The sequence below is a fragment of the Phyllopteryx taeniolatus genome, chromosome 9 (genome assembly GCF_024500385.1).
Source record: "Phyllopteryx taeniolatus isolate TA_2022b chromosome 9, UOR_Ptae_1.2, whole genome shotgun sequence".
Lineage (NCBI taxonomy): Eukaryota > Metazoa > Chordata > Actinopteri > Syngnathiformes > Syngnathidae > Phyllopteryx > Phyllopteryx taeniolatus.
In genome coordinates, this window is record NC_084510.1 from 19,104,179 (window position 1) to 19,117,028 (window position 12,850).

Sequence of the window (12,850 nt, forward strand, 5' to 3'; positions counted from 1 at the left end):
CAATGCTTTGGAGAAAGAACTCAAATGGGTCATGAACGAACAGATTTTTGTTGGATGCCATCTCAAATGGGATTGACTGACACAAGTACAGTTCAAAGTGTCGAATGTAGTTCCCCATATGTTACAGCTTCTTCGTGTGCCATTGGGTAACTTTGTAGTTGAGGGGCCTCCCATGTGTCCTATAGCATGCCATTGGACAGTTCATTATCAGACATGATGCACAACTTGTCTCAACTGCGTTTGTTTGTTTTGTGTGAGTGATAAATTTGGCTTTCAAAATGGAGGCTTGTAGAGCGCTGGTTCAAGGTTTTGAGAAGGACAAGCTGAACGCACAACACAGATGGCAGGTAACAGCTGAGAGATGCTCCATTTTTTTAACCTTTTTTTTTTTGAATCACAGACAATGTGCAAATGATCAGAGATAGTTGCTTTCGCACTGATTAAACGATTCACTTGGAATCAGTTACTTCAAAGACTTTTATTTTGTGGTGTTCGACACATATTTTAATGCAGATATTCCATATGATTAGTCTAACTAACATTATTTTTCCTAAGCAAAAACAAGACTTCCTGAGGTAAAAATAACTTTCATAACTCTATGAAAAGTAGGGTTAATCATACCAGTGCATTCTAAAATCCTTTAGTTCTACACGGCACACATAGCTTAACTCCCAGGTAAACATCTACATAATGTACATTTACACTCGTAAACATAAAGTTCGAGAATTTGAATTGACCTTGGTTTCGCATCAGAACCAATCAGGATGCCTACGAGGGTCATGTGACCTTCAATCTCCAATCATAAGTCTCAGTTGAATCTGTTAAAGATTTTGAATTTTCATAACGATCATACACTACTAAGTGTCACCCACCAATTCATTAACGTAACCAATACTAGTGAAGGAGGGTGTCAGTAAAGTAGGGTTTTGTGAAACCAGTACTTTCCAATACAATGCTGAAAGCATGCATTATTTTAGAATGTTGGAGGAACCCGGAGAACTTGAAGAAAACCCACACAAACACAATGAGAACATATAAACTCACCCAACATCAGAACTGTGAGGCAAATGTGCTAACCATTGATCCACTGTCCTGCTCCCATGTAGTCTAATCTAGACTAATTGTATTACAGGCAAAAGTGGTGGACCGACAGGGTCCTTGATGGACTAATTGGAATAATTATGGTTTCTTTCTCTGTTGATTTGGTCGTGTGTGTGTATGTTTGTGTGTTTACTTCCAGATCCTGGCGATTATCTCCATCCTCTTCATCGTGCTGTCCACCATCGCCTTGTCCCTGAACACGCTGCCAGAGCTGCAGGACACCGATGAGTTTGGTCAAGCCACAGACAATCCTCAGCTGGCCCACGTGGAGGCCATCTGCATTGCCTGGTTCACCATGGAGTACCTGCTCCGCTTCCTCTCCTCCCCCAACAAATGGAAGTTCTTCAAGGGTCCCCTGAACATCATCGACCTGCTGGCCATCCTGCCCTACTACGTCACCATCTTCCTGACAGAATCAAATAAAAGCGTGCTGCAGTTCCAGAATGTCCGACGCGTGGTGCAGATTTTCCGGATCATGCGCATCCTGCGTATTTTGAAGCTGGCTCGGCACTCCACGGGTCTTCAGTCATTGGGCTTCACACTCCGCAGGAGCTACAACGAGCTGGGCCTGCTGATCCTTTTCCTGGCCATGGGTATTATGATCTTCTCCAGTCTTGTGTTCTTTGCTGAGAAGGATGAAGAGGACACCAAGTTCAAAAGCATCCCTGCCTCCTTCTGGTGGGCTACGATTACAATGACCACAGTAGGATATGGAGATATTTATCCCAAAACGTTACTGGGAAAGATAGTAGGGGGGTTGTGCTGTATTGCTGGTGTGTTGGTGATTGCCCTGCCGATCCCCATCATTGTCAACAACTTCTCAGAGTTCTACAAAGAACAAAAGAGGCAGGAGAAAGCCATCAAAAGGAGGGAGGCCCTGGAGAGGGCCAAGAGAAATGGCAGCATTATCTCCATGAACATGAAGGACGCCTTTGGCCGCAGCGTAGAGCTCATCGACATCATGGTGGAAAAAACGGATGACAGAGAGGGTAAAAACGTTCAAGTGAATCATGTATCCCATAGCCCGCAGAAAGGGAAGCCCCAAGCCAAGGCGGAAAGGAGTCCCAGTAGCACCAAGCACATCCTGGAATCAGGTCACCAGGAGCAAGCGAAGCCTTCGGGAAGCCCTCAACATCTCAGTGCTCAGACTCTGGAGGAGATGTACGACACCATGGCCAAGACTCAGTCCCAGACGGACCTGAACAGCAAGGAAAAGGTGCCGCTGTCTAAAGCCGGCAGGCACAGAGCGGAATTTGAGATGGGAGCCATCTCGGACGTGAGGTGCATGTCCAGCATCGACAGCTTCATCAGCTGCGCCACCGACTTTCCAGACAGCTCCCGTTTCAACATTCTCGGCGGGGTCAGCACAAACCCCGGCCTGGAACCCACCTTGGAAATTGAGAATGAAGGGAGTGCAACACCCCTGACAGGAAGGGGCCCCAAGGATCTACATCGTAACAATCCACTCAAGGGCCCCTCGGTCAGGGTTAGTTTTAGAGGAGGGCGGGAATCAGGGGTGGGGGTGCGCTCAGATGGCTCCTCAGTCCAAAGCCCAGAGGTGTCGGTCTACACGACTGCGAGCAGCAGGACGCCCAGCAAGAGTCCAGAGAACTTACCTCCACACATCTTCACGTTCCATGACGCTTCCATCCACAAATTCATCGACGCCGACACGGACGAGGAGGAGCACCTGCACGACGGATCAGTCATCAGCCCGGCACAGAGACTCCTGGACAGGACCAATCCAAGATGTGGCCATCAGGGAGCCAACCACATGGAGGGCCTCCCAAGGAAGCTGGGAAATAATAGCGCATGGAAGCGAGACGAGCAGGAGAACCACATGGCTGAAGTACGGCCACTTCAGGGAGACAAGAGTCATTCAAAAACGTAAACTTGACAAGAGTGAGTGCCCACAAGAAAAAGACAATGAGAAGCACAGTGAACTCTGATAAACATGAATATGACTGACATTTCAAACATTTGTAGGAGTATTCAGAAGATACAGCACAACATATCCCGTGAAAAGACTTGTTTTAATGTTACTTACTGCTTACTTCTGCATTCATTCATTTAGCTGAAATCCACTCTGTTTTTAGGAGAATTTAGTAGGATTTTGTATGAAAAATATTGCACTGGAATTATCTGACTGACAATTTTGGGATTACTTTAGAAATATTGTTTTATTCAATTACAGTGGTGTCTTGACATAGGAGTGACCTGAGTTACAAGTTTTATCCAAATACAAGCCATCGCTCTGCCTATTTTTTGTCTTGACTTGTGATGAAAAAATTTGCAGCAAACTCAACTCAACTAAACTGCAAGCAGCAGTTTGGAAGACTTAATTCTTAAAAAAAAAAAAAAAAAAAAGTTTACTGTCAAACTAAACAGAGAGAATACATGTGTATTTAAAACAACCACACAACTTTGCCTTTTGGGAACGAATAGCATCAATAGTTGCAGTATTATAACCTTTAAGGAACGGATATTTGAACACAAAGGGTGCAGAAACACATAGACAATACAAAAATATGCACAGGCATATATTCTTTATCTTCTCAAAAACATGACGATTATTATAGCATCTTACTGAGTCAGTTGTAAAACTCTTCTTCATGTGTCATTTATGTCTGCACTATACTGCCTCCTGGTGGCCAAGGTGCAAACACCAGAAGGAGTGAGATGTGTGGCTGGAACAGATTTGTGGCAATAAGTGCTTTGAGTTACAAGCGTGGTCATGAAACAAACTCTTAAGCCAAGGTAACACTGTATTTGATTTAATACATACATAATTAACACATTTTTAAAATTTTGTTAATGTCAATTTTAAAAAAATGCCTCTGTGTTAGGCAGAAAATGCATACTAAAAACTCAAATGAAACAGTGCGTAGCGTTTTTTACCATTTTTCCACTAAATTCTCTTGAGAACATCTGAAATGCTCATTTGAACATTTTTACTATTTGTACTGTTGCTTCAACCCAGATCTTTATCTAACAGTTAATTAAAAGACGTTTAAAGACAAAACCCTTTATTCTGAAATTCCAGAGAATGACTTTAAAATATAAAAGGTATTTCAATCACAAGCAAACCTGAGAGCATTGAAACATGACATCTTCAGCTGATTGTTATTCAATGAAAAGGATGTACAGTGAACCCCAAATATATTCATATTCTTGTGAGATTTGGAGGTAAAGTACAACCCCAATTCCTATGAAGTTGGGACGTTGTGTTAAACATAAATAAAAACAGAAAACAATGATTTGCAAATCATGTGCAACCTATATTTAATTGAATACACTACAAAGACAAGATATTTAATGTTCAAACTGGTAAACTTGATTGTTTTTAGAAAATAATCATTAACTTAGCATTTTAGGGCTGCAACACGTTCCAAAAAAGACTGAGAAAGGTGGCTAAAAGACTGAGAAAGTTGAGGAATGCTCATCAAACACCTGTTAGGAACGTCCCACAGGTGAAGAGGCTAATTGGGAACAGGTGGGTGCCATGATTGGCAAAAAAGGAGCTTCCCTGAATTAATTCACAAGCAAAGATGGGGTGAGGTTCACCTCTTTGTGAACAAGTGGGTGAGAAAATAGTCGAACAGTTTAAGGAGAATGTTCCTCAACGTACAATTGCAAGGAATTTAGGGTTTTCGTCATCTACGATCCATAATATCATCAAAAGGTTCAGAGACTCTCCAGCACGCCCGCGAGCCTAGTGAGGAGAAGCGGCTCAGAAAATGGATGGATGGATGGATGGGTTCCGAGAATCAGGAGAAATCACTGCATGTAAGCGGCAACGTCGAAAACCAACATTGAATGCCCGTGACCTTCGATCCCTCAGGCGGCACTGCATCAAAAACCGACATCAATGTGTAAAGGATATCACCACATGGGGTCAGGAACACTTCAGAAAACCAATGTCAGTAAATACAGTTCGGCGCTACATCCGTAAGTGCAACCTAAAACTCTACTATGCAAAGCAAAATCCCTTTATCAACAACACCCTGAAACGCCGCCGGCTTCTCTGGGCCCGAGCTCATCTAAGATGGATTGATGCAAAGTGGAAAAGTGTTCTGTGGTCCGACGAGTCGACATTTCAAATTGTTTTTGGACATTGTGGACGTCGTGTCCTCCGGGCCAAAGAAGAAAGGAACCATCCGGACTGTTATGGACGCAAAGTTCAAAAGCCAGCGATGGTATGGGGCTGTGTTAGTGCCAATGGCATGGGTAACTTACACATCTGTGAAGGCACCATTGATGCTGAAAGGTACATACAGGTTTTGGAGAAACATATGCTGCCATCCAAGCAACGTCATTTTCATGGACGCCCCTGCTTATTTCAGCAAGACAACGCCGAAACACATTCTGCACGTGTTACAACAGCGTGGCTTCGTAGTAAAAGAGTGCGGGTACTACACTGGCCTGCCTGCAGTCCAGACCTGTCTCCCATTCAATATGTGTGGCGCATTATGAAGCGTAAAATACAACAACGGAGACCCCGGACTGTTGAACGGCTGAAGCTGTACATCAAGCAAGAATGGGAAAGAATTCCACCTAAAAAGCTTCAACAATTGGTGTACTCAGTTCCCAAACATTTATTGACTGTTGTTAACAGAAAAGGTGATGTAACACGGTGGTAAACATGACCCTGTCCCACCTTTTTTGGAACGTGTTGCAGCCATCAAATTCTAAGTTAATGATTATTTGCTAAAAACAATCAAGTTTATCAGTTTGAACATTAAATATGTTGTCTTTGTAGTGTGTTCAATTAAATATAGGTTAAACATGATTTGCAAATCATTGTATTCTGTTTTTATTTATGTTTAACACAACATCCCAACTTCATTGGTATTGGGGTTGTAATTCTAAGTCCCTATTGTTTTTTTTTGTTTTTTTAATGGAAATGACACAATATGTTGTGTTCGAGAGTAATTTTAAAAAAATACTTGCCATTTTCCTTATTTGTTTTATAGTCTCTATTTTTTACTTGTTGTCAAAACACACTTATCCAATTTTCTAAATGTAAGCCTATAGTTATTTAGAATGCTCTAGATTATGCTAGAAATTCCTGCAAAATATTGTTTCCTCAAAATATGAATGATTTTCAAAATCTAAAAAAAAAATGCTGATTATTTTTCAGGACTATCTCAAAACTTCTTACAGTCATTTGTCACTTTCTTGTCGTTTATAACCAGAGGTTTCACATTCATCCAATCAATTTGAATGTAATCTCAACATTTGTTAAAAATATTATTAATTTTGAGATGAGCGTAACATATTTATTTTTACACACTCATCACGGAGAGTGACCCAGTGGTTCGTTGTAGGGGGAATATTATGATAATGAAGATAACTTTTTTTTCCTTTCGGCTTGTCCTCAAAACTGGCCTTAGTTGATGTTGTCCAGAGTTTGGTGTCTAGGTTTGAACAGATGCAACACAAAGGAATGTGTGCAATAATTATTTTTCATAAACAATGTACCAATTGTTATGTCCCTATTCTCTGTCTCTTAAGTGCAATCTTGTGTGTTTCTGTCTGTTTGTGTTCCTATTTGTTTGCAAATGCAGAGAAAGAGTAATGCCGCTTGACTTCCCTCCTTGTCTCTGAAAGACAGCACCTTAACATGAAAAAAAAAAATCAATTTACTCGTTTGATTCTTTGTGTTACATGTCAGCATATGGTGCAGATGGGTGTTTATTAGCGTTGATGTCACGTCTACTGTACGTGTGTTCGGAGGTGCTCATGGGCATCACTTTTTAGCTGGATAGGCGACACTGAAATTGTGTTGTGGGATATTGTACAATGTATCACTTCAAAAAGTAGGATATTACAAACGATACCCATTTATTGTACCAGGAAAAGAAAATAATTTATATTTTTAAGAGATTTTATAAAAGAACGGACTCTTAGATAAACTGTCCTAACCTCATAGTTGTACATTTTAGTGTATGAAATGCATAATTTTGGAGTTGCATTTATTAGATGATATTAAGCAGTAGATACATTTGTAATGTTTGCTTATGTCTCCTGGTAAAAACGTCTCTCCTTTCAACCTTTGTGCAATATGAAGAACCAAAGACAACTCCTCTCTGATAGCTCATGAAGGTGATGATTTTGTCTGCAACAAACAGTAGAATAAATGTATGACTTATTTCAGTGAGCTCATTTATTTTGCGCAAAGCAGGGGAACGAACACATGTGAGGGCACCTCACTTTAACTTACATCCATCCAATTCACTTGATTATTTACAGTATGATTCCTGACATCCAAACATGAAGCTCACATGACAGAGATGAGAAGAAACACAGTAGGTGTTTCTATATGTATGGCTGCACGCAAACATCAGGACTTTGATCGTCGGAGCATGATTTTTATAATATTTTATACGCCTCATACTGGGATGCTTTTAAGCCCCTAACTTAGAGGTAGTTCATATAACAAACTCAAACCCTGCGGTAGTGATCAAAGACGGTGAAACAATATTCGAGCTCCTTGACAAACAAAAAAGGATGCTCATGCTGTCAGACTGATGTACATTCAACAACCACACGCATCTGTCACATATACAGTGCATACATTGCCTTTTATATGGCAATGAACCATACTTGCTAAATTTGGTCAAATTAGGGACATGTAGAAGCCCATAACGTAATAACGACCCATAACGTAATAAATTTGCCCTTTTTAAAATGTAAATGTAATAGGCCCATAACGTAATAACTGGGCAATAATAACAATGAAAGTCCTGAACTGATAACTTAACTTTTGGCCAGTAACGTAATAACCTATTAAGTTATCACTTTATTCAACTTTTTTTTTTTACCATGCCAATAACGTAATAACCAGCCAATGATGTAATACGTTCTTATGTTATTAGCTAAAAGTTATTACATTATTCTTTCAGGACTTTTGTTCCATTGTGGGCAGTTATTACATGACAGGCTTGTACAGGGCATAATTCAGGATTACCTCTTACACAGATGACTAAAAAGATCTCACACACAAAAACTAAAACACAACTGAAACAGTCAATAACACACTAGTAAAACACGTATTTCTATATATTGTGTGAGAATTGCAATATGTTATATGGGAGCATTTCAGTATCCTGCGTGAGAGGATTTTAGTATTATGTGTGTGAAGATTTGAGTTGTGTGTATGAGAGGGTTTCAGTAGTGTGTGTGAGAGCATTTTTATTAGTGTGTGTGTTAGTGTTTCAGTACTCAGAGTGAGTGAAAAAAAAATGGTGGTATTTGTGAGAGCATTTCAGTCGTGTGAGATGAAAAAAAATTTTATTGATGTGTTCGAGAGTGTTTCTGTGGTGTGCATGAGCGGGGTACAAAGTCAGTAGTGTATCTGAGAACATTTCAGTTTTATGTGCATGAGAGGAAATCCTCAATTATGTCCCTGACAGCTCCTCATAAAAATATAATAATCAATAATATAATATAATTAATATTTCAATGAGCACTCTTGAAAAGCATTTTAACATTCTCCCAGCGAAATGAAAGCAGCTCCAACAACAAACAGGTGCAATTTCGCTCGGTAAAGTGGACAATCACTGTTTCCATGGTGACCGGATGGTTCATGTTTGATGCGAGCAAGAGTCTAATTTCTAGTGACAAAGTTTTTCAACACGACACTTGGGAAACAAAACAAAAAAAGAACACGTCGTTACATGTTTAATGTTATGTAAATCATTTTTTTCCCAACCTTTATTGAACCAAGGCACATATTTTACAAATATATATCTCACTGCATACCACCAAACAAATGTCATAAAACGACTATATACCTAAATAATGATGGATACGTAGCTTTATTGTACCTTCTGAAATCGAGTGGCAGAGCAATTAAAGTCTCTGTCAAGTGAACATGAATGTCCTCTAAATTTGTCACGCCACAGAGAAGTGTTGCTAACAACCTGCCAAATTTGAACGATTAAAATAATAATAATAATATAATATAATGTAATAATATATAAAATTAGGCTTGTAAACTGTGAATTGTGCGGGGTTTTTTCGGCTATTTTCGGTCCACAAGCTGGCTGTCAAGTTTTTGTTTTTGTTTCTCCCCCCTCCACGCTCTTCTGCCTTTCTCTAGGTGGCGTGCACACACTCACGGCTGACACCGAGGCACTCTAAAACAGCCATGCCATCTGATTATCCGAGGAGAAGATGCACTTTGGGGAGTAGGTAGAGCGAGCTAGCCAAATGCACGTCACAATTGCACCGGATCACGGCTGATGTGAGCGAAGGTGCTCAAATTCTTATGGTGTGGGGAAGGGGCAACTCATGCCGGTGCCGAAGTGCATCATTGGGCCCCGTTTTAGGAACGCCCAAAAAGTCTAAAATAACTGAAATAGTGAAAAACAGTTTAACGCTTTAGCCCCACAATTAAATACTACATGGTTCTCAGTCGTTGCATGTTTTTAATCATCTATCTTCAAACATGTATAATGAACTCAGAAACAAATCTATGAAATCACTTTACAGGGTCTTAACTTGTTCTGCCTGTCACTATACATCACTGGCCTAGATAGATAAACAAAGATATGTTATTTGTAGTGAATATAATTTTCGGACGAATTGAGCAAAATTGGATAACACAACTGATGATGTCGCAAAGCAGTTTGGAATCACTGATATCAAATTTGGACAATTTCTTTGCTAATTCCAAAACACATAATCATCTTGAGTAAATTAAGCAACCAAGAATGACAAGAGCATATTCAGCCACAAACCATATTTACCTTGCCGCATAGAAGCACTGAAGGTGAAAGTGCAATGGGACTGGAGCAAGTGGAGCTGTCAGTCTGATTACGCCCGACATCCGTGGTGAGTGCGGCGCAGTTTTCTTTGAATCATGAGGCCATCGCTGGCACTTCTCGTGCTCTTTTGGAAACAAAGACACGGGCCAACACACTGTCATTGTAAAGTATAGCTCAATAATACGCACAGCACTCATGCACTCTATTTTTCATTATCAAAACCGCTCGGGTCGTTTGCCCAGAATGACGATGCAAAAATTGCCTCTGGGTTGAGACATCCTTTGTGAGGATGTGTGATCATTCTATAAATATCATGGCAGGCATTCAACTGGACGGTCCGGGACAGCAGAGGAGGCTCGGTTAAACCAATGTCTTTGGACAAAGTGTGGCATGGAGTTCCGTGGAACAAACCTTTCAACTGAGCTAGCTATTCAACTTACAGGAAACGATACGAGCGCTCACTGGTGTGGGAGATTTATTGCAGCTCAACTGTTAACTGCGCATAGGAGATGGTGCACAATGGAAAAGTGTCTTGGAATAGCTTATTATTTTAATACATATTTTATTAACCTAGTGAAATTTATGAGGTGGCATGGTGGACGAACGGTTAGCACATCTGCCTCACAGTTCTGAGGACCGGGGTTCAAATCTGGCCTCGCCTGCGTGGAGTTGGAATTTTCTTCCTGTGCCTGCGTGGGTTTTCTCCGGGCACTGCGGTTTCCTCCCACATCCCAAAAACATGCATGGTAGGTTCAGTGAGGACTCTAAATTGTCCGTGTGTGTGAATGGTTGTTTGTTTGTTTTCTATGTGCCCTGCGATTGGCTGGCGACCAGTTCAGGGTGTGTCCCGCCTCTCGCCCGAAGATAGCTGCGATAGGCTCCAGCACGCCCGCGACCCTTGTGAGGATAAGCAGTACAGAAAATGGATGAATGAATGAATGAAATTTATGGTACGTTTACATGACAATAAGCTAGTGTAAGTACAGTATTAACCACCCGCTATTTGCAAGGGATATAGACTGTGTCATGCCATGAGTAGTGAAAAACTGCAAGGAATTGATGCCCCCAAAAAGTTTTACAATTGACTATAGATGCCACAAGATGGCGCCAAAGCACTATTTTTACATTAGACAAGGCTTTGGTCTGTCGAATAGAAGCTCCTCCCTCACATCAACATGCTGTTCCTTGGCACAAGGATGCCAGAAGATGGTCCCAAAGCACCATTTTCTATTAGAAATAGTGTTGCATAAAGAGCACCAAAACAATGAATAGGTAAGGTTTTCAGGCTATGATAAAAGACAGGTTCCACCAAAAAAAATCCACTAATAGGTGAATTTGCAAGTAGTAAATCGTGAATAGGTAATAGAACACTATATTGACTTTTTATTTTTATGTTTAAATGTAAAAATTACCACAGTATCTACAAGATCCCTATTCTTTATATGGACCAGGAAAAACTAAAGACTGAAAACATTGGAATATGTATGCTAGACCAGTAGGTGGTGATGTTACTTGCTTGTTCTTTTTCAGTTTAATCCATCCCAAGTTTTGGACAGACACAATCTGTTCTGTCCAAATTGTATTATTTTTTTCTCATTGGAAATTATGTAAAATGAAGATTGTTAATTCATTCGAAAAGTTCCGTAAAAGTCTAAAGAAACATTAACCTGTAACTGTATAACAAAACTAAATTACAGTAATCCCAGTAATCTACCATGCATGTTTTTGGGATGTGGGAGGAAACCGGAGTGCCCGGAGAAAACCCACACAGGCAGGGAGAGAACATGCAAACTCCACAGAGGCGGGGCCGGGGATTGAACCCCGGTCCTCAGAACTGTGACGCAGATGCTCTAATCAGTGCCCCCCTACGAGAATATCTGAAATTTATTTGGGATGAATCAAAAGCACTTTAAATGTGCGCTGAGTCCCATTAAACATGAGTTTTAAAGTGATTGGTTAATTCTGACCACAGCCATATCCCCAGTTATAAGAAGGTGTGCACACCTTTGCAACCACACTAATCGCAATTGTTTCTTTTTACTGGCCCTCGCTAAAATATTTCTTTTTTTAATTGAGTTGTACAATTCAGAGGTTGCAGTAATAGAGGAAAAACTTTTGAGATCATTTATCTTGGTCACATTTTTTACAGCACTGTATAACAAAAACCAGGCATTTGAACAGGGGTGTGTAGACTTTTCCTGTTCATTCCATGTAGGAGGAATAAATCGGTGTCCCACTGGTTTTGTCCACACGTCATGCATAGAAAGAGGTCGTAATGAGAAAGGGTTGATGTGCCACACAGTGAAGGTTCATTAATATTCATCACACCGTCACACCGTTAGTGACAAATCTGTGTGTGACGATGAGCCTCTCAGCATAACAGTTTCTTTCAAACAAAACATAATCTGCTTAAATGATTACTTAATTCCCTTATGGATTCATTTCCAGTGTCCTTGCTCATTTTTATACCCGCATGTCCTGTTGTCGAGCGCCACTATATTATTATTATCTATTTTTGCTACCTGAGAGCTAAAGGACTGTCGTTAGGTAACTAATTGTCAAACCACAACATGCCACACAAGAGATTTATTACATATATTCAATTTAACCAATAAAACCCTTTATCTTCAGGAGGACGTAACCGCTTCAGGCCCTAATTGTCTCTATCTGCACTGCCCCTTTTTTGTCTGACAAAATGTTTGTTGTTGTTTACAAACAGCGTACCAGTTGACTTTGTAGTGGTATCTTTGGGGTTCGAGTTCGACGCATGTAGCGTTGTTTGACAGGCTTAAATTGTCTAATGGTGAGCAATTTTGAAGCAATTGCAAAAGCGATACTCCAACCTGCGTCCCATGAGCCTCACTATTCCGTCATGTATTCTCATATTTTAAAAGAACGAAAATGAGCATGGGTGATGCTCGTGAATGGAAATCTTAAACAACAGCACTCTCTTGTGGTCTTACATGAGCACTCATTTC

At 40.5% G+C, this 12,850-nt stretch overlaps 1 protein-coding gene across 4 annotated transcripts in view; it reads left to right on the forward strand.

Annotated features, from left to right (window-relative positions):
• The window catches only part of LOC133483363 (potassium voltage-gated channel subfamily B member 1-like), a 48,623-nt gene extending 41,370 nt beyond the window's left edge, over window positions 1-7,253 (forward strand). For all 4 annotated transcript variants that reach the window (XM_061784496.1, XM_061784498.1, XM_061784495.1 and 1 more), the window contains one exon: window positions 1,241-7,253. In XM_061784496.1, coding sequence (XP_061640480.1) covers window positions 1,241-2,992 — 1,752 coding nt within the window. In that variant the 3' untranslated portion in view covers window positions 2,993-7,253. The remainder of the gene's footprint in view (window positions 1-1,240) is intronic.
• Window positions 7,254-12,850: the final 5,597 nt, after the last annotated feature.